General features: G+C 47.2%; 2 protein-coding genes across 7 annotated transcripts in view; both read right to left on the reverse strand.

Annotated features, from left to right (window-relative positions):
• Positions 1–1601: 1601 nt before the first annotated feature.
• LOC144118416 (endothelial cell-specific molecule 1-like) lies at positions 1602–3608 on the reverse strand. The gene is made up of 3 exons (XM_077651358.1): positions 3483–3608; positions 2838–2946; positions 1602–1801 (listed from the first exon to the last, which is right to left on the reverse strand). Exons 1-3 carry the CDS (start codon positions 3530–3532, stop codon positions 1670–1672), a joined length of 291 nt encoding a protein of 96 aa, XP_077507484.1. The 5' UTR covers positions 3533–3608; the 3' UTR covers positions 1602–1669.
• An 8790-nt stretch (positions 3609–12398) lies between these two features.
• Positions 12399–19048, reverse strand: part of Rbp (RIMS binding protein) — a 401872-nt gene continuing 395222 nt past the window's right edge. For 2 of the 6 annotated variants that reach the window (XM_077653611.1, XM_077653609.1), the window contains exon 33: positions 13897–15045. In XM_077653611.1, the coding sequence (XP_077509737.1) occupies positions 14720–15045 (326 nt within the window). In that variant the 3' untranslated portion in view covers positions 13897–14719. Of the gene's footprint in view, positions 15046–19048 lie in introns of all 6 variants that reach the window. The other 4 variants (XM_077653607.1, XM_077653612.1, XM_077653608.1 and 1 more) reach the window with 3 other exon arrangements.

The raw sequence follows: 19048 nt of genomic DNA on the forward strand, positions 1-19048 counted from the left end.
CCCTCTTATACAGCAGGATCTTTCCGGAACAGATAGCCCCCATGTGTAAACACTGCTCAACTCCGGCCACACTCATACACATGGTGTGGACTTGTACACATTACAACAGAGACAACGCAAACACCCCAGAGACGTGGGAGTCTCTCCTGTGTACTTCCAAGCCAGCAGACCAACGCTGGCTTATCCAGCGCGCGGTGGAGGCCGCGGCATCCCAAAGGATCCCCGCCGACCTCCTCTAAGTCAGCGCAACCGGTCCTTTGACTGGTCCCCTGTTTTTGGGCGCAATAAAAGAGTTTACCATAGACTTTTAATGAACTATCTTTATGAAGGGTTCGCAGAGCCCGCGATATTTGTCGCAAATTATGAATCGTCGCACAACAAAGTCTGGGTCCGACTACTGCAGTGGGAAAAACTGATCGGAAAAATGGCTCTTCTGAGTAAGGGCCGCACCCGAAAAAGTACAGAAAAAACACGCGCGTCTCTTGAAGAGTGTATACGGTAGCTCTATCGTAGAAGGACTCATCGACGCGCGACTCATCGACGTGCAATCGTATGAATTAAGTAGGGCAAGACGCAGGACGGAGAAAGATGGGACAAACACCAGCACCAGACTCAGTTTATTACCAGCCTTACTACATTTACCCCTATTAAAAAATGTGTACAGGTTTGAATAGGTCGACAAATAGGATTATGGCACATTTCGTTTAACATTATAGGATGAAGCTTCCAAAGCGATTCAGCCTTTGAGATACTCCTTAGTGGAGGGCTCCGTATAACTTCAATTACCCGTGGTTAATTACCGTGCACTTACATCACACAGTGAATGCAAGTCGTGGGTCCGAACCCGCCCGCTACGGTAGCACTTCGATGGAGAAAAAAATGTGAAAGGTCCGTGTACTGTGCGTTGTTAGTGCTCGTTAAGAACCACAGGTGGTCGAAATTATCCGGAGCCCTCCAGTACGGCGTCCATCATAGATTGAGCCGCTTTGGGACGTCCATCCTATAAAGCCAAACCAAATGTGCCATAATCCTATTTGCTGACGCATTCAAACCTATATACATTTTCAGTACTGTGCGGTGGAGTCATTTGCGGACAGATTTACATGTGAAGGACCTTTTTCAGGAAACAAGAACTTAGACACTATTCGGTCTTTAAACATGAAGACAGACATATTGAAATAAAAGAAGTACAGTACTAACATGCTGGCAACTGTCATCATTAGGAGCACGACAACTGCCTGCTCCACAAAGGAGGAAGGTCAGAAAAAGAAACAACAAAGAAAGGGTAGGGAGACGTAATGTTGTACTTGATACATGCAATGTTTTCACTCAATGTAAACACTTCTTATGTATTAGAACCCCTATCGGTGCTGTATAATGTAGAGTGAATGTCTCCGTAGCAGAGATAAAGCATTAAAGGTACCTATTAGATGAATCCAAGTGTGGGCTACAGTGATTTGTGTACTGGAGTACGCCAGAGCTTGCAAAGCAAACATTAGAAGCCTGTCACAACGTTATCCCAAAACCCATCTAGCTTTCTTTTCCTTTTAATCTAAACAAAAAAAAGAGCGGGCTAGGAAGACCTTTTCTTTATTCTCTTCTAACTCTCCCAGTCTGCTTTCGAACAAGGCGTTCTTGCTCTCCGACGAATGCTTCGCTGTGGCGCCCCCTATTTGCGGCTGGGGGCGTCCATGTAGACGCACACTCCGGCCTTGGTCCAGATGCTGGAGGGTCGGCCGGTGTGGCAGTACATGCCGATTCCGCACTCCTTGTCGTTCGTCAGGCACGTCTCTCCAGGACCCTGCGCATCACGGGCGTACGGGATTGCCACGTTGCGTTAACGCTGTTCAAAGGCGTGGTTAAAACAAATTAGCGTATGGACAAAGGTCTCGAGTGCGACATCAGCTTGACAAACTGTGACATGAGGAGTAGCGCAGGAGAGTTATGAAGGTGAACTGCAGTGGAGAAGGGATCGGGAGAAAGGATCGCATAGTAACTATGCGCAGCTCTGTCACCTGCAGTTGCTCGCGAACACGCAAGAGCCACCACGCGCTGTAGGCCGTGGCGTTCGTAGCAAGACGTCAGTGCGTAAATACGTGATACGAACTTCCTAATGCGCTTTTCCGTTAGTAACGTTAGTTATCATGCGCGGTATAGGGTGGGGAGTCTCGAATACCTCTAATCCCAAAGCTATTATTCCGTCATCTGGAGCGAGGTGAGATAATTGCTCTTTGTTGTTCTGCAACGAAAATTCGGATTCAAGCAAAAGTTCAAGGAACGATCAAGGATAACTCTTTTTAAAACGAAGCCAAGTCAGGCGTCAAAACTTCGAAGGAACAAGCATAGCCAGTTGCGCTAAAAACAGACGGTCTAGATTTCGCTAGCGAAGCTCAGTCACACGAGAACGCACTTCTATCAATAATGGCTATGTTAAAATGCGTTGCATTTACACGACATTGCTTCCATGCCAATAGGGGTTAATGAATCAATCAATCACTTGGATGTTGCCTTGGGGCACAGCGGATTAAGCACTAGGCTGTTGCGAGATGTTGGACCAATCAATCAATCAATCAATCAATCAATCAATCAATCAATCAATCAATCAATCAATCAATCAATCAATCAATCAATCAATCAATCAATCAATCACATTGGGTCTCTGAGTTTTTGATACAGTTCGTTCTTCAGCAGTGCACAGTTTAGTCCTGCAGCCCTAGAGATGTGCTATGAATTTGGAGCGGAGTGGGGCGATACTAACGTGGCAGGCAATTATTTCTTATCAAGAAGCGTGCCCAACCAAATAATGAAGTCGGTAGTCGCCGCTGTGAGTCACATACCCTTGCGCAGACGTAGCAGCAGCCGTCTTTTCCCAGGCCGTACTTGCAGGATGCAGGGTCGACTTCCTGGCAGATCACCTGGTCGCACATTTTGGCATCGCCCCGGCACCTGTTGCAGCGAGCAGTTTACAAAGCAAAGAAATTCCGTGCAGTGTGTATAATACGGTAACGAAAGGGAAACTTCCTGACAGCTCTTATGCAAGGGACACATCGTGTTTCGCCGGATGAGCCTCCTTCGATAAGAAAGTCGCGATATAATGAGTAAGAACATATAATTTAATGCGGGAAATGCTGGAAGGAAATCTCGCGCAGCTGCCTGCAAGCGCCGCAGTAAGGCAGCTATAGGTCATCGATCATGGGAATCGTGGAAAATGAGCAGATCATAAAATTCAATTTGCTCTTAAAGTCTTTTTAATAGGTTCTCAAATCAGGGTTTTGCGTCATTATAAAACATATAGGCCCTTCAGTGTACGCCCTTATAATATTATTAGTTTGCTCACAAGGGTCGAACGAGAACTTTGTGCCTAAGTAAACCAGGAAACATTGCTCATTTTTTCTGGCACTCTTAATGTATTGCCTAAACAAAAGGGCATCGATAAAATGACAGTTCACTGTCCTCTCTCTTAAACGTACAGCCCGACATACCTTGAGAACTGTCCGACAAGAAGAAACAACACAGCCCAGTTCAAATGCATCGCTCTGCTATCGTCTCAAGCGATTTCGAATGATTTCTTCACCCAGGTGCTTCGCGCACTGACTCCTCTTGGCCGCTGTCACTTTACGTACGTGAACCGCGCACATTTGTTCGGTTCCTTTCAGCTGTGGTTTGAATAGACCTTGCTCGAAGAAAGCGAACGCTGACCACTCCATTGATAAGGGGTTTTGTTCTGACTACATAGGAAGGGCAGCACTTAGCACTCAGCGTTCAGATACGGGTCGTATTCGAGCTGTACCACCTGTCTCTGTTCTCTAATTCAAGGACCGTGCGTCGGTAAAAGTGAAGGCCAGTGTACAAATGTTCCAGTGTTCCCTACAGGGGAAGGTTGGAGTAGCGGCACGAAAGAAACGTGTATGAGGCATCAGGCTGTTCAGAGAATAGCGCTTGCGTCGACTGGAGCACAGCACTCTTCTTAAAGGTGGTGGGCACCGGGGAGTCCTTTTCATGCACAATTAAAGCTGACGAGGGGATGTAGTCTCAAAGAATCCCAGAATGGCAAGAAAATTTTCGACCAATGCCGGGATAGTCAACTTACGTTAGCAATGCTCTCAGTGCTCTTGGGAGTGAGCTCTTCAAGTGTACTCTTCACTTGAGAACTATTCAATTGTATTCCTCACTTGCTTTCACCAGTTTGCAGGCAGAGTTGTTCGAAACTGGGATTGCCCTCGAAGGGGCGCAGCGGGGTTTGCGGAGCCTCCTCCAAGCATACACCCCTGAAGAAGCCAGGCGCCGGGCCGGGACTGGCTTGTACCCATTTATTAGAGCACTGAGCACTGAGCCGAAGATTTTCAAAGAATAATGACGAGATTGAAGAGATAGCAGCTAAAGCTTACCATTGTTGCAAGGTTTAAGGCCAGAAAATACGGCGTAGCGAAGAACAGCGGAAGTAAACTTGAATAAGATCTTTCAAGCTTTCGAAATTCGGGGTGCTTTCAATTGCTGGGCGCGTCGAAACTGTCACCTTCACATTTTTAGGTGCGCAGCAGGGCGCATTATAGAGGTTTTGGAGACGTTGAATGCCTGTGCGTATGAAAAAAAAAAAACGTGTGGAAAAGGGCCTGACGTCGTGACAGTTTCGCAGACCCGCTGACCTCCATCTTACGTCACATACCTAAGCATTATGTCATGAGTAGCTTCCGCTTAACGGGTATATTAAATACGAGACTTTGGAGCTCTAATTGTGCTAGAGACATGTTGTGGAATATGAAGAGCGCTAGTATTCATGCTGGTTGCCGGCATATTATGCCATTGAACTGATATGGGGATGAATAAAGGACTTCATCAATCAATCAATCAATCAATCAATCAATCAATCAATCAATCAATCAATCAATCAATCAACCAACCAATCAATCAATCAATCAATCAGTACATAAATAAATTTATAAATAAATAAATCAGACGATTATGGACTCGAGACTATCCCTGGACTTTCACAATTGTGTCAAATTTAATTTCACGATGCACTCCGACGCGAGCGGTGGCCATTCTAGCAGTAACACAAGGATGGAAATGCGAAGTGAATTGCTTACCACATTTGCGGCGAGAGATGCTTGAGAACTCCAGGCAACCAGGAATTGATTTATTATCTTCCCGTTTTTTCAAGTACTTGAAAAAATGAGGATTTCCTTGGTGTGAACAGTGTTCCCGATTTTTTTATTTATTGCTCTGTTAGTGCTTCAAGGTTGTGTAATATTGACATCCGGAACCTAATATTTTGGCTGTACCTTAGCAATGCATCAGACAAGACGCTGCTCCCCCCCTCTCTCTATACCCCCCCTTTTTTGCTGGTAGCATTGCTGGCGAAGTTGGCGTTAGGGGAGCCTTCTTGAGCCACAGGTCTTGCAGCAAAATTAGAGGTTGCTGTGTTGGAAACACAGCTATGTATTAATAATTGCTGTAACAGCCAGCAAGTGCGATTATCAGCACTGCACTCTTGACGCAATGCCCCCGGAAGCATTATGCAAAACATAAATGTGTAGCCGATCAGAGATGTACGCGGCTACACGAAACGATGTCTCTAATTTTTGCTGTAATATTTATGAACCGTTTGCTCTTTTTCTGGTGCCCTTGTTGTGGAGTTTATAGACGGAATTCTTAAAACTTAGGAAAGTAAATTTTGGACATAACCCAGTCTACGCGAGTGCGCTAACAATTTTACTGGAAATTTTTGAAGACGTTTCTTGTCATCAGTAACTGTTCACGTTTAACTACAGAAACAAGAGCAACACTTGCTTGGAGCGCGGAGCAGCAGTGGGCACTAGCACACAAAGCGGGATATCATATTGCTTAGTTACCAGCACTATCAATATATAGTGACCGAGTGGCGAATATTTGTTTAACTCGAGTAAAAAGAAAGTTCAGCCAGAACTGTCCTAAACATAACTGGAACCAATAAAATCAGATTGGTTCCAACTGGTGCGAGGTTAGCTGCAATTCAGTTTTCGACACAACACCACACAGGACAGTTGCTAAGTTGCCAGTACAACCGATATAATTACCATGAGGTGACTGTTATCTGACAAGATGGGATCAGTTGAAGTCACGGTAAATGGCTCTATTTCAAAAACTCTCTAGCTATCGTCTATCACAGAAAGTGTGAGTAGGGAATATTAACGAAAGAATACATTTAGAAAAGGAATGCCTGACGATGCTGGTTAGGGATATGGGATAGAGGGTGCAGGATTGGTGAGGATCTTGCAGAGCGTTGTTTGGGCCGTTCCAGGTATTGTGGGGTCTGGGCCATGAGATGGAGCTTGCACTCGAAGGCGAAGCACTGCAGACCTGTGCAAGCATTCAAAAGAAAACTAAAAAGCAGACAGACGATTACTTCGTCATAATTTTTTATTGCGGAATGTGCGACACCGTTTTTGAGAGAGATGAAAATTGGTGAAATGGTAGCAGCGGGGGGAAAGAGAAGAGGAGGTAAGTTTTGCACAACCTTGAGACAAAGTTCATGTCAAAATAAGGACGACGAGGGAAATGGTAGGGGGGGGGGGGGGGGGCTGTATCCCGAACAATCACAGATAACAAAGTGTCTTCCCCGATACAAAGAAACTAAGATGGAAAGATAAAAGCGGGAACAAATGGCGCCCAGCAACACACGTAGCGGTAAAAGCTGCTGGCAACGGAAACATGAAAACGAAAACAGCTTCGAGATGTCATGTACACACGCGAAATGAAAAGAAACCATGAAAGAAGACAGAAAGAAACAAAAATATGAAAATATTACAGCACACAGATAAAAGTTAACCATGCTCAGACCTTCGGAACGACTAGTGATAATTTTGGCGAACAAGTAGAACCTTGCCCTAAACCACCGTTTGTCCGATGCCGACAGGGAGTTGCATTTTCTTGCGACGGTTTGATAAACGAAATGGACGAGAAGTCTTCCGTGCAATGTAAAACAAATTTATACTCATAAATTGCCTTTGCGCAGTCGTGAAATCAGCCTTCGTCCTATTTACTTTCTACATGCAAGGCCTTCAAAGGCAGTACGGTCACCTTACCGGGATCGACCGCCGTAATACACAAGATCGCGGACATCTTGAGCAAAGAATGTCCTTGCTCGCGTGTGCGACCCCAAGCACCATACCACAAGGCAATAAGCAACAAATCATGCTGACTTTAACCAACAACCGCGCAATAAACGTTGTTTCCAATAAATGTTGTTTCCATCTATCCATCCGCGTAAAACTCGGCATTTACGACGCAAATGCTGTGAAAAAAAATGCACAGAAAACATCTCAAATACAAAAGGTCCTTTTCCACGGTCTTCGCGCATTGCACATGGAATTAAAAGAGGAACAGTAAAACAGAGAACACAGGAAAGCGAACGAGAAGAGAAACGGGATGCAAACCTGCAAACCAGGCTGTGTGTTTTTTTTCTCCAAGGGTGGCGCGCGTATAGAAATAGCTAGAGCGCGAAACAGCGAGAGATGCCAAAGCGTTAAAAGCGATAATGCGTTCATTATTGCACATTTAAAATGCCGGCGGCGGTGGCAGCAGATCAAGCGGTCACGTGCTGCCAACCGACGCCACGTTACACATACGTCTCGTGCGAGTATACACATGCATCGGTGTCTCTCCGACCAAAAAAAAAAAAACAGCCGAAAGGTAACACACGCTCGTGTGTAGTGTCGTGTTTGTGTGTATTGTGAACTGGCCGGTGGTGTCCTTGTGTCTGGACATATTTACAATAGCGCGCAGCAGCTCACGACGATAAGGAAGAACAAAAAGGAAAACAAAATTCTTTCCTTTCTCACACACGCACGCACGACGTCGCTAAATCCTACGTACGAACAAAGTACGGGAGATTACAACTGAAAAAGGCACATTCATATATGTATTCCGACGCCTGACTCAAGCCGCCATATCTCCCTCCACAGCAGATCTTGTCTACAGACGGCAAGGAGAGCGTTGTTCAACGGGTACCCTTTGCTTACGATCTCGGATTGAAGTTTGCACGCTACTATACAGGCTTAAACATACCCGCTATATGTACGCACGGGTCATCCTTTCCCAGACTTGGGTGTCAACCACCCATGTTCTTCTCAGAGTGACGTCAACCCAACTGTCGACTGACTTAAGACAGTGTGGTGGTGCTTGCTGAACGGGATATGTAACAGACACCGGCGGTACGTCCTCTCAAGCCAAAGTTTGCCCCGGTTCAGGGCGCTTCTTCACGCGGTTGATAGAGGCAGCGAACCAATGAGTCGTGCTGGACGATGTCATGTTTACAAGTGCAGACGCCTCCAGAGCGAGCGCTGAAGATTTTCAGGGGCGACCCTTAGCAGCTAGCATGTAAGGTGCAATACGGCATGGGTAATTTAGCACTTAGGCGAACGTTTTCGTGCGCAGGGTGATGAAGCGATAATTTAAAGTGGAAATTTGTATTGGTAGCTCTCTTGAAAACGACAGCTCAACTGCACTTTCGGTTAAGACATATAGAAAAGAATGCCCGCTTAGCACACACTTTTCTGAGTGGTTGACTCCTCAAAAACTCAACAGAGTCAGTTAAAACTATACGTCTCATTTTTTTTTCAGGAGTAACAAAGAGAGCTGTACCACATTTGAGGTTAAGATCTGTTCATATCAACGTATATCTGCGTGAAGTATACCGCAGGTTTTCTCAGTAAGAAATCAATAAATAATCAATAAAAATAAAGACTTATTTGTACGCGTTACTTAATAAACCTGAAGCTTTGCAGGTTAGTATCTGCACAATGAAAACACAGTCAGCACGCCACCGTTGCATGGTTGACCCCACAACAACGAAGCAGAGTCGGTTGAAAAATGCGGCATTCATATGGGTTACTAGCACAGCTGAAATGGTATCCAGTCAAGGCTTACTGAAATGAACGCAAGTTCAGCCCATGTTTTGCGCTAAGAAGGGTATTGAAGGACGAAGCCAGAAAAAAAAAAAAAAACACGCTGGAGCTGAGGTGAACACCTCGCGCAGTCTGTGCCGCAACACTGGGAGACTAATAGTTCAAGGCATTCAAAATTCACCTGTTCTCCCACTCCTCTCCGCGGTGTGCCACAAGGCTCAGGCCGTTCTTCTTTACCTGTTGCCTCAAGTCGGAAAGCACAATCTGATGAAAAGTAGCGCCGCCTCTGACTAGCATAACCATTCATCTGAAACCGCTAAATGGTTTCACTATAGAGAGTTAGGAACACTCTTTGCATGCAACACTGCTCTCCATCACGCCGCTAACACTGCTTACGTCGATAAATATACAAATGCGCTGCAAACTTCGTCAAGATGAGGCGTCAAAGGCTCATGTTATAACGCCGGCTGAAGAGATGTCGAGGAGCAGCTACAATCATAATAAAGCCTAATCCTGCGGTACAAAAACCATCGCTACACCAACCTTCGCAGTGTAAGGTACCTTATAGATGGACGCGCAACAAGCCGTAATAATTAGTTACAAAAGAGCAAAGAGCTAAAAGCTGTTACTGCTGAGCGCTGGATTGCCACGCCCTTCTCTTTGTTCTATTATCTCGCCGTCGTGTTAAAGAAACGTTGCCTGAGGTATAGGAAAGAAGTTTAGATTTCCTCGTAAAAGAAAGAAATGTATGCAATCGAACCGGCATCGCTATAACACCTCTGAGCACATTCCACGTAACCATAGATCTGTCGCTAGCTAGTTAACACTTTGCACAGTGTGTTTGTGTGTGTGCGTGCGCGTGTGGGTGGTGATGACGTCACGCATAGAAAAGGAAGACCGCTAAGTCGGTTTGAGCGTCGTCACGTTTACCAACAGAACACGCCGCGTGCTGATAGGAGCGCGAATAACAGAGGGGAAAAAAGTATAAACCACTGGCGTGAAAAAGATTCGCTTTGCCTGCTCCCCTGCGTATTCTTATGTACAGAACGCTCGCAACATCAAAGTTGCGAACAAAGCAGTTCTTGAGAACGGCGGTAAGATGCAATTATAACGTCAGTCCACAAAACGCTTTCCCTGAAAGCGACGCCCGCTTTGATACTTAGTTCCTACTGTACACCTAACTTCCACTGTGTTAGGCGGAAACACCTTGCACCAAAGCGTCACCAACGCGGAGGAAACTTGTAATCGACTCTACAAGGCTTCGGCTTCAGGATTTAACATTTTTTCTTTCTATCGCGCGAAACCCCGAAGCGAGCGTAGTCGACGATATATCTTTACACAGCGACCTGTTAATAAACGTTACTCAGCTAAGTCAGAACGGGTTTTGCAGGAAAATCTACTCGTTAAGGTGCTTCCCTTTCAACCGCGATTTTGTGGCAGTCACGTTTACCAGGCACTCATGTCGAAAGCCACGTTGACAAGCGCGCGCACACAAGCTTTTCGACAGCACACTGAGGCGGTACAGCTCCGTGAGCGAGGATAGTGAAGCTCGCACGATGGTACTTAGCGACGCTCTTCCAACAATACATTCCGACATTCCAGAGATCTAGCCAAGAGCTACCTTTTTCATAGCGTTTTTTCGTTTTCTTTTCTTTTTTCAACTTTTACGACGTGAAAAACTAAACGGTTGTATTCGCTCCTTTCCGCTGATGTTCAGGACACGATCTCTCAGCAGTCTGTCAACGAAGTTTGGGGAGGGGGGGGGGGGGTGCTGATTATGGGGCCAGGACCAGGCCGGAACATGCTGGAATTACGAAACGACTCTTCTTCACCAGTTGCAAAGAAGTTCGGCGCCTATTCGACGAATGCAAGCCACTGCTACGTTCATAGGACTCGGGACAAAGAGCTGCACTGTCCACTTCGGAATAGATTCCTCGGGGCCCAGATGTTATGTCCAACCTTAGGCAACCTTGCTTCTAAGATACGACGCCGTCGTGGTAATGGGCCAATAGCTATCCAAGCATACCCAGGAAACCCATGGGAAGACTCGCAAATGGTTCGACCCCAGTATCGTGGCCTGATGCCGGTCGATTGCGAATGCCTGTGCATCTTCCATCTGACCAGGAGCTGGTGAGCTTGTAAATATGCTCGCAGATATGCACAACGGCGCCGACGGCGACGAGAAAGCAAGGGACGAGCGCATAACAGCTCTCGCTGTAAAATTCTTGGAGATGCTTAGTTATTATTTCTTGAAGGGAGCGCCCGTTCAATGTGATGATACTTAAGACGCATGGTTATTGTTCTTGTTATCGGCTATTGGCTGGATTAGCAGGCGCATAATCGCTTTTAATGGTCAAATATCGTTAACACCATGTTTTGGAGATGCACGGTGCTTAATAGACTTTTTTTTAAAATCCGCGGCGAAGTTTCAACATGCAAGATGTTGGAAAGCTGCAGCGTATACAGCAAGGAAATGGTCTGCGCCGAAAGACCACACTACTTCCACTCAATCACACTGAACATATGCCTTAATGATGACGCAATTCCTAGGCCACGATTACTAACGAGTCCTGAACGTAGCAGCGCAGATCGCGAGCGTCCACTCGAGCGCCTCGTGCTTAATTTATTCTCAAGAACAAGGTAACTTCCATCCGGAATTTTTTGTCGAAGAAAGTTCACGCGAAAAACGGTACTCTGCTAAGCAGCATCTGTCATGCATGCTTTTCAAGCGGCCTGTCTGTCGGCACTTACAGCACCATTTTCAAACTTTCAAAAGTGTATCAAAATTAATTTTTTTTCGGAGAATATGCATTGCCCTTCCTGTCATTTGACATGCTACAATTTCTCTCGTGTTGTTTGGTGGAGCCAGCGAAAGAAATCATCACTATACGTGAGCGACGAGACGCCTCAGCTTCTTTCACTTTGCTGAAGAGGAACAAGGCATTACTGTGTGGTTAGCGATCGCAACAGTGTTGAGAGGAGCTGTCCTTGCCGTGGTATAGGGGCCAGCCAGCACTACCACGCACCCAGAATCATCATTATTCATCGAGTCTTCCTGTTAGACCATCACTTGACACATTCGACAAGCTGCCGGGTAGTGAGGAGGAAGAATCAGGGCAGTGAATTCTATGCAAAGCTGCCATAGAAGGGCGCCAGAGGTGTGTCTACACGGCTGCTATGCTTCATCGAGGAGATCTAACAACATTATTTTTCTTACATCTTTTACAGCTCGCCCAACTGTTTATACCGCGGCGACCCATGTCTCAGCTTCGAATACACTAGTCACGCCTGCAGATTTTTAACGCCATTCTGCTACACCATGACAAGTGAACAGAGGAAAAGACGCCTACGCTCACCAATCACACAAACACGAGCGCGCGCCTGGAATATTGACAACACACATACAGTCATACCCTCACAGACATGCGCACACACACGCGCCATTTGTCGGGAAAAGCCAACGCAACTTACTCGCCAGCTGCGGAGAGGGCGGTGGTTATTTTTTTGTTTATTCTAAGTGTCCGGGAAGGAGGTTAGGGACGAGATTCCTGAGTGCGGAACGTCCGCTGTTGGCACGTGTAAAGGCGCGAACCTCTCGATCGACTCTTCGCCAGCCAAGAACACTCGCCCCAGGCTCGCTAGGCGCCGGGTTCGCGCAGGATATGTGCAAAGTGGCGCCCTCTTCATTCTCGTCCGCACGCTTGCAATTTTTCTTTCTCTCTCTTTCTCAAAGGACGCCACGACTCGTGGAATGAGGCTTCTACAACTCCGGAGGCTCTAAAACGGGACGCATCTACATGCACGCGTCGTGAAGGTGCGGAAAAACGGCAGACACATGTATCGGCGGTGGCTGGAGACCACGTGCCTCCATGTCCATGTTCATGTCCTCCATGTTAGGCGTTGTTGCGCATCGCACGACTCGCCTCAGTCGTCGCCAGAGCGACGGCACCGATTGACACTAATGGAACTCGCTGACTTGTTTAGAAGAAGGCAGGCCCGACGCCTTAGAAGAAGAATCTTTTGCATGTGGCAACGAAGAATATAAACGAGACGCAGCGTGGTGTGAATAAACGGCCCCAGTGCGAACAACGAGACATATGTGTTGTGCACGTGTGTGTATATGTGTGTGTTTATGGCAGAGCCGCACGCGGCTACTGTATAGTGACCACGGTATATTATCGCACAGCTTAATGACGCACACAGGGTGTGTAACATGAAAATTCAGTTAAGACAGTTCCTTTGTACATTGAAATATGACACACTTGCTTCGAACCTTACTCGACGTTTGTTAGAGGATAGGGGGGCAAACGGTAAGAGGCAACGAGAAGTAAACAATGTAGGTAATGTCTCAATCATAGTTTGTCGGAAGAAAGGAAAGAATCGCACAGCTATAGGCAGGCTGTGCATGACTTATCACGGATGATGCACACAGAACGCGCACGAACAGACACCGATTCGGAGTTGTCCGGTTCCTCTTTGCCCCAGGAGGCAGCGGATGCAGCAAATGATGGAGCTCAGAATTGTCTCGTGTCAACGATGAAGATGCCACAGAAGCCTGTGCACTCGCTGAGATAGGTCCTGGCTGTGGGCGGGTTCCTTCGGCCGCCTTAGAGATGCCGGTGGTACCAAGACGGCCACGAAACGGAGCATGTGGCCTTTTTAGACGTGAACAGGATGGTGAAGGGTTGTTCGAATGTGATGCTCCAAACGTGGGCTAAACGGAGGCGAGCGACGGCAGATCTTGATCGGCAGACCAGGAACTTCACTTCGGCAGATGCATTATGTGTGCGCTTCCAGAAGCAGGGTGGAATGGATTGTTCGTTCTACTCTTGTAGACGGACCGTTCGGTCTTTTTTTTTCATGTCAGCAGTCTTGTTCTTCGCTCTCACAAGCATTGCGTTACCTATTTTGGTACGTACCCAATGGCCAGCGTTGCAAGCGGTGGATAAGCGCCTTTGGTCTCCCTGGAATGCCATGAGCGAAGCAAAAGTCCTCTTCCCCCTTTTTTTTTCTCTCACTGGATGCGGAAGCGGTGTGGCCACATCTTTGGCTCAGGCAAGAACAACTTTCCCATGTGGTAAACTGTTTCTCGCGTGTCCTTCCGAACACGAATGTGCGCCGCACCTTGCGAATACGCACTGAGGAAGTAACCTCATCAGCTTACATATCACTCTTGTAGTAATCACATTGCTGATCACACCAATGGTGGCTACATGTATACGGCGGTTGAACAGCACGCTAGGCGTAGTGCGCATCGTATTATTCCTCCAAATGCTGTCTTGCAGAATTCCTTTCATCGATCCAAGAGCGTAGCTTACAGAACACTTGACATCCTTTCCAAACAATTGTGCTTACAAGCAACGATAGGCCACTGAGATTTTCGCTTGAACAGTAAGCTAAGCAGAACGAACAACCCCTCTACACTTTTCATTCCACCCTGCTGCACGCTCCGTCCAGAAGCACTGGCCACGCTGATGGGCGCATGGTGTTACTCTCACCAGGTCTGCGGCCAGGAGGTCGGTGGGATGATGTTCGACGCCAAACCCTCGCTCGGTTGGGCGAAGATTCACTGGACAGGCGCTGCAGAACTGCGCTTGCCCTTCATGCCGAAGAACCTCTTGAGCGCGTGCAAGAACCGGAAGCGGCCTTTCTTCTTGGGCCTCAGCTGTTCCGGAGGCGGCGAGCACTCGGCCACTGCGGGCGAGGACACCCTCTTGCCGTCGACGGTGGCGCCCGACGGCGGCGAGGGGCGACGGGGCGGCGTGACCGCGCGCCGCCTCAGCTGCTGGGCGTGCAGCCGGCGCCTGGCGTGGGGCGGCAGGAGCGTCGGGGGTTCACCATCGCTGCGCCGTGCCCACGACCGGCCGGGACGCGTAGCCGGAGGAGCGCTGCTCGTGCGGAGACCGGTGGTCGTAGTGGGACGGCTCGAGCGCGCCCGGCGGCGGGCCCCGCTGCTGGTGCGGCTGTTGCTGGTAGGCGTGCTGCTGCTGGTGCTGCTGGTGTTGCTGCTGCGACCAGTGCTCCTCGGGCGGCGCGTGGCGGCCCGCCGAAGCAGCCTGGTGCGCAGGGGCCGACGAATGCGACCGCTGGGAGCCGCCGTGGGCCTGCGGCGGGTGGACGCGCCCTCCGCCTCCTCCCATGGAAGGCTCGCCCCGCAGGTCTGCCCGGTCAAGGGGTGGGGAGGGGGCGCCAGACAACAGGGTAAGACCACTTGCGAGTACCGCAGGTAAGCGGCAAAGTGCTTTTAAAAGAAAACAGCGATTATTTATGGATCCCAATTACTCCTCGGCAATGGAGAGCTTCTCAGAGTATGCCATCGAGTTCATTTCGATTACCTTCGGTCGGGTCTTTAACGGGCAATAAAATCCCAGCTGAGGATTTGTTTTAACTTCCTCTTCCAAGGAAGCGCCACCGACGCGACAGCATTCACGCGTGGGCTTCAGCTGTGACGACACGGGCCGCACAGGATTAGGCAACGACAATTTTATATCTGTTCCTGTTGGCATTACGGAAGAAAGACAGAGCGCGCTGTAATGAAAATGGCAAGAAATAGCTTGTGATTAGCTCACCAGCGGTAAGCGAAGGACAAATTCTACTGAAAATAAGGAGTCCGTTATTTTGTGTTAAACACTTCAACCACGCAATCGTTACTAAAACATTAAATTTCCCCCACCGGCTCTCTCCGATACTTTGCAGTAAAGAAACATCTTCAACCTACAGTCAGTGAGAAGTTTCGTGCAGGGGCCAAAGTCTTTTGGCATTTGTTTCGTCGCACGAGACATAGCATTAATCTCTGCTTAATGCTCGGGTTCCTAACAAGTTCGTTGAGCGCCATGCACGTGCGCATAAACCTCGGGCAACGTCATTTTTTTGCAAGCGTTTGTGCTAACATGAAGCAAGCAAAAATTATTCGCGGTGTACTTAGGAAGAGTAACTCTTTATTCCGTAGTAAAAGTTTCTATTAATTTGTGTGCCCATATCGCCCACTGATTACATCTTTGATGCTGTTAGTACCATAAATATCTGCACCATGACACAGTGTCTCCGTTGAGCCGTGAGAAGATTGCAGTCTGAAATGATGCAATACACACAGTTATCGCATTGCAAACAATATTATAAGTTTTTGGTTAATAAATGTGCTAGTTTGATGCTTCGGTGAAATTTGAGAGTTCAGACTGCATCCTGAACGAAGTCGTAATACTTTGTCAGAAATCATAACTTCCTACGTAGTATCCGGTGGGCCCTACTGAAGTAGTACGAATCTTACGTACGTAAGTGCATTCAAAAAGAAAGAAACAAGGTGAAAACTTTTGCATCCTAAGTTATGAGCGCAGAAATTCTTGTTGTCTAAAATATGGTGAAAAGTTAAGAAAGCCTCTCTCAACATATGCCGGGTATGTCGGTGAAGGTTGCCAGTAATATTTCTAAGCAAGCTATTTGAAGTATAAAAATGTGGCTTTGGCAGCATAGTAATAGCTGTGATGGCAGACTTCAGGTAATTGTTAAGCCATGTCAACTAGCAAGCCTTTTCACTAAATTCTAATAGTAAACCCTTAAATATTGCAATTTGACGCATGGTTGTACCTAGATATTTAAAGATTCCCACTATTAACAGACGCGTATGACTATTTAGAATAATTCTAAACACTCATACGCATGTGGTACTAACGAACAACTGCAAATCTAGAATTTAAAGTTTAGTTAAACGGCTTAGCAGTTGCCATGATTTAACAGTTTTCTGAAGTCCGCCACCATTGGAACTTAGTATTACTATGCCGAAAAAGTTAAAATCTCAAAAAACCATACTTTTAAAAACTGCTGTCAAGCCACGCGGACACACTCGGTACACGCATATACATTAGACCCGCATTCATTAAACCTGCCGACAAGCTTAGGCGATACACTTTACGTCAAGAGCGCATTCTGACACTAGGCGCAGAAACATTTCGGCCTTTTGCTAGCGGAGAAGAAAATTTACTCGCAAAATCTAAACGTAAGTGACATCTACCCCCGAGGGCACTTGCAAATAATAGCCCAAGTCACCATGCTTCACATGCTCTATTCAACCAAAAACCCAGTGCAAGACGGCAACGCTTTAATGTTCACACGTGAAACGGCACGAAAACGTTTCCTCTAGATTGGAAGTTGGGGCAACGTTGCCTCCTTGCTGTAGATGTTCAAAGAACCCACGAATCAAGGAGAAATTGAACATCAAAGAGGCCCGGGAACCGCTCACACCAGCTGCGAAGGTGCCTATACGTTTGTATCGCAGTTTAACTATAGCGTCCGTTGAACTCCAAAATCATGTTAGCGCGGTGAAGACTAAGATATACGAACAGTCGTGTCGCATATGAACTTTCCTGCTGGAAAACGTTCGCAACTACTTGGGCGACGTCAACTGTTGACGTCACAGCTACCGTAACTCGAATGTGCACGCGTCTGTGAGCTCAGCAGCAGTCATCACATGCTTTTGGTGAGATAGAGATATTGTGAGCAAATCTGGCAAGCGGTATGATTAAAGAATTGCAGCGGAGTGCCTTAAATGGACGGCCGCGCGACTGGCAACTTGAACTCCTTTTCGCAATACCTGTCTGCTGGTTCTAGATTTATTGTTTTTCTTCGTTTTGCATCCCCTTGCGTTTGCTTAGATTATGACCGGAGAATTAATTCCCGACGATTAAATTAGCACCGTTCGTGCTTTCATCCATTCTTAGTTCATCCATCTCTCGCAATCTTGTTAATGCGCGAAAACACCGTATCTATTTTCTATCGCTTTTTTTCTCACTGGGCTCGCTTCGGCTGTAAAATGCAATTACTTGTCCTATCAAGGCCTGTACTTGCATGAATATACACAGCTACACGTGCCACCCTCGAAGCGGGGGTATGCTTTTGCTGTAATAAGCAAGTCCGACAGCTTAACAACTAATGGTTAAATGCTTTTATACGAATCAATCAGTATTGCGGGCCATGAGGCTTTATGTCTAACGGAGCGCTCTGGGCCCATTTCCAGCACGCGGCGGTTATTTAAACGCGCGCTAAAATTTTTACATGGCGTGTTTTTGCCTCGCTTTCGGTAATAGTGAGCTACCAAATGTAAAAAAAATGCTTCGAGAACCAAGGCGGAGCCCTCACATCAGTTTTTCGTTACGGTCTAGTGGGGCGCGAAATTGTCGGTACCAAGGGAACGGAAAGCCGGCAGCGGCTCTTTGCCTTACTGAGTTGGAAAGCTGCTTTCTTACAGCAGCCTCTTAGCATAGCTTAGCTTTCCTACGGCAGCCTGAACTCAAGAAGAATGAAGGGGCACGGATAAAAAGAGCGAACGAAGAAAGAAGGATAAAGAGAAAAAGGGTCCCGGATCAGGCGAAAAAAAAAAACGGAAAAAACCATTTAATCACGCCGCGGGAAAGCTGTGGGGACATTGCTTTGGGAACGGATTGAGGACCGCGGAAAGTGAGAAAGTTGTCGCACTAAAAAGGAAAGCAACCCTGATGCGCTGAAAGTGCTGGCTTCCGTGTAATGTTGAAACGTCAGCATACTTCAGACACCGAGCTGCGCCCGGAGTTGGTGAGATGTCGAATAGCGCAACACAGAAGTGGAAGTCCAGAGACTAACATTTATGAAACGCCCCCACTGCACACCTCTCCTTCTCAATTCACCTCACGAGCTTTTCACTTGTGCCGAGGAGCAGTCAGCGCAATCAAGAAAGACGTTAAGATAGAATTTTTATCGTTTCGTGATATTGCACCATAGCCCGGCGTTGAGGTACATGCCATGCAAGCAGCAAAGTTCAACGGCGTTAGAGGTTTCAAGGCTAATACCACCGAAACAAGAGCATGTTAGATTAAGAGGCATACTCACCCATACCGCACTGCTCCCACTCCCTTTACTCTCAGCTCGACCTCCCCCACCCGAAAATGAAGATTTCGTAGAGAAACTAACTGTTGACACGTCACCCCATACGCTCAGTCATAGTGGCAAGTATAAATCGCGATCGCAGCGCCACCTTTCAGCAGGGATATAGAAGGCATGCTTTTATAATCAAGTGGACCACTTCCGGAAGTGAGCTTTCACCCGCTTTTGTTAGCTAATAATTTGCCCAACTTGAAATTCCTGCTAAATTACATCGCAAGCCTTAAAACTGCAACGCATATGGCACCAAAACT

The sequence above is a fragment of the Amblyomma americanum genome, chromosome 2 (assembly GCF_052857255.1).
Source record: "Amblyomma americanum isolate KBUSLIRL-KWMA chromosome 2, ASM5285725v1, whole genome shotgun sequence".
In the NCBI taxonomy this organism is placed as follows: domain Eukaryota; kingdom Metazoa; phylum Arthropoda; class Arachnida; order Ixodida; family Ixodidae; genus Amblyomma; species Amblyomma americanum.

Bases quoted from the DNA above. Each gene is read 5' to 3' on its own strand.
- LOC144118416 (XM_077651358.1), bottom strand. From the start codon at position 3,532: ATGCATTTGAACTGGGCTGTGTTGTTTCTTCTTGTCGGACAGTTCTCA. The intron at 2,947-3,482 runs GTATGTCGGGCT...TCGCTGCAACAG, and splicing joins CTTGTCGGACAGTTCTCAAG to GTGCCGGGGCGATGCCAAAA. The intron at 1,802-2,837 runs GTATGTGACTCA...CGTGATGCGCAG, and splicing joins GCTGCTACGTCTGCGCAAGG to GGTCCTGGAGAGACGTGCCT.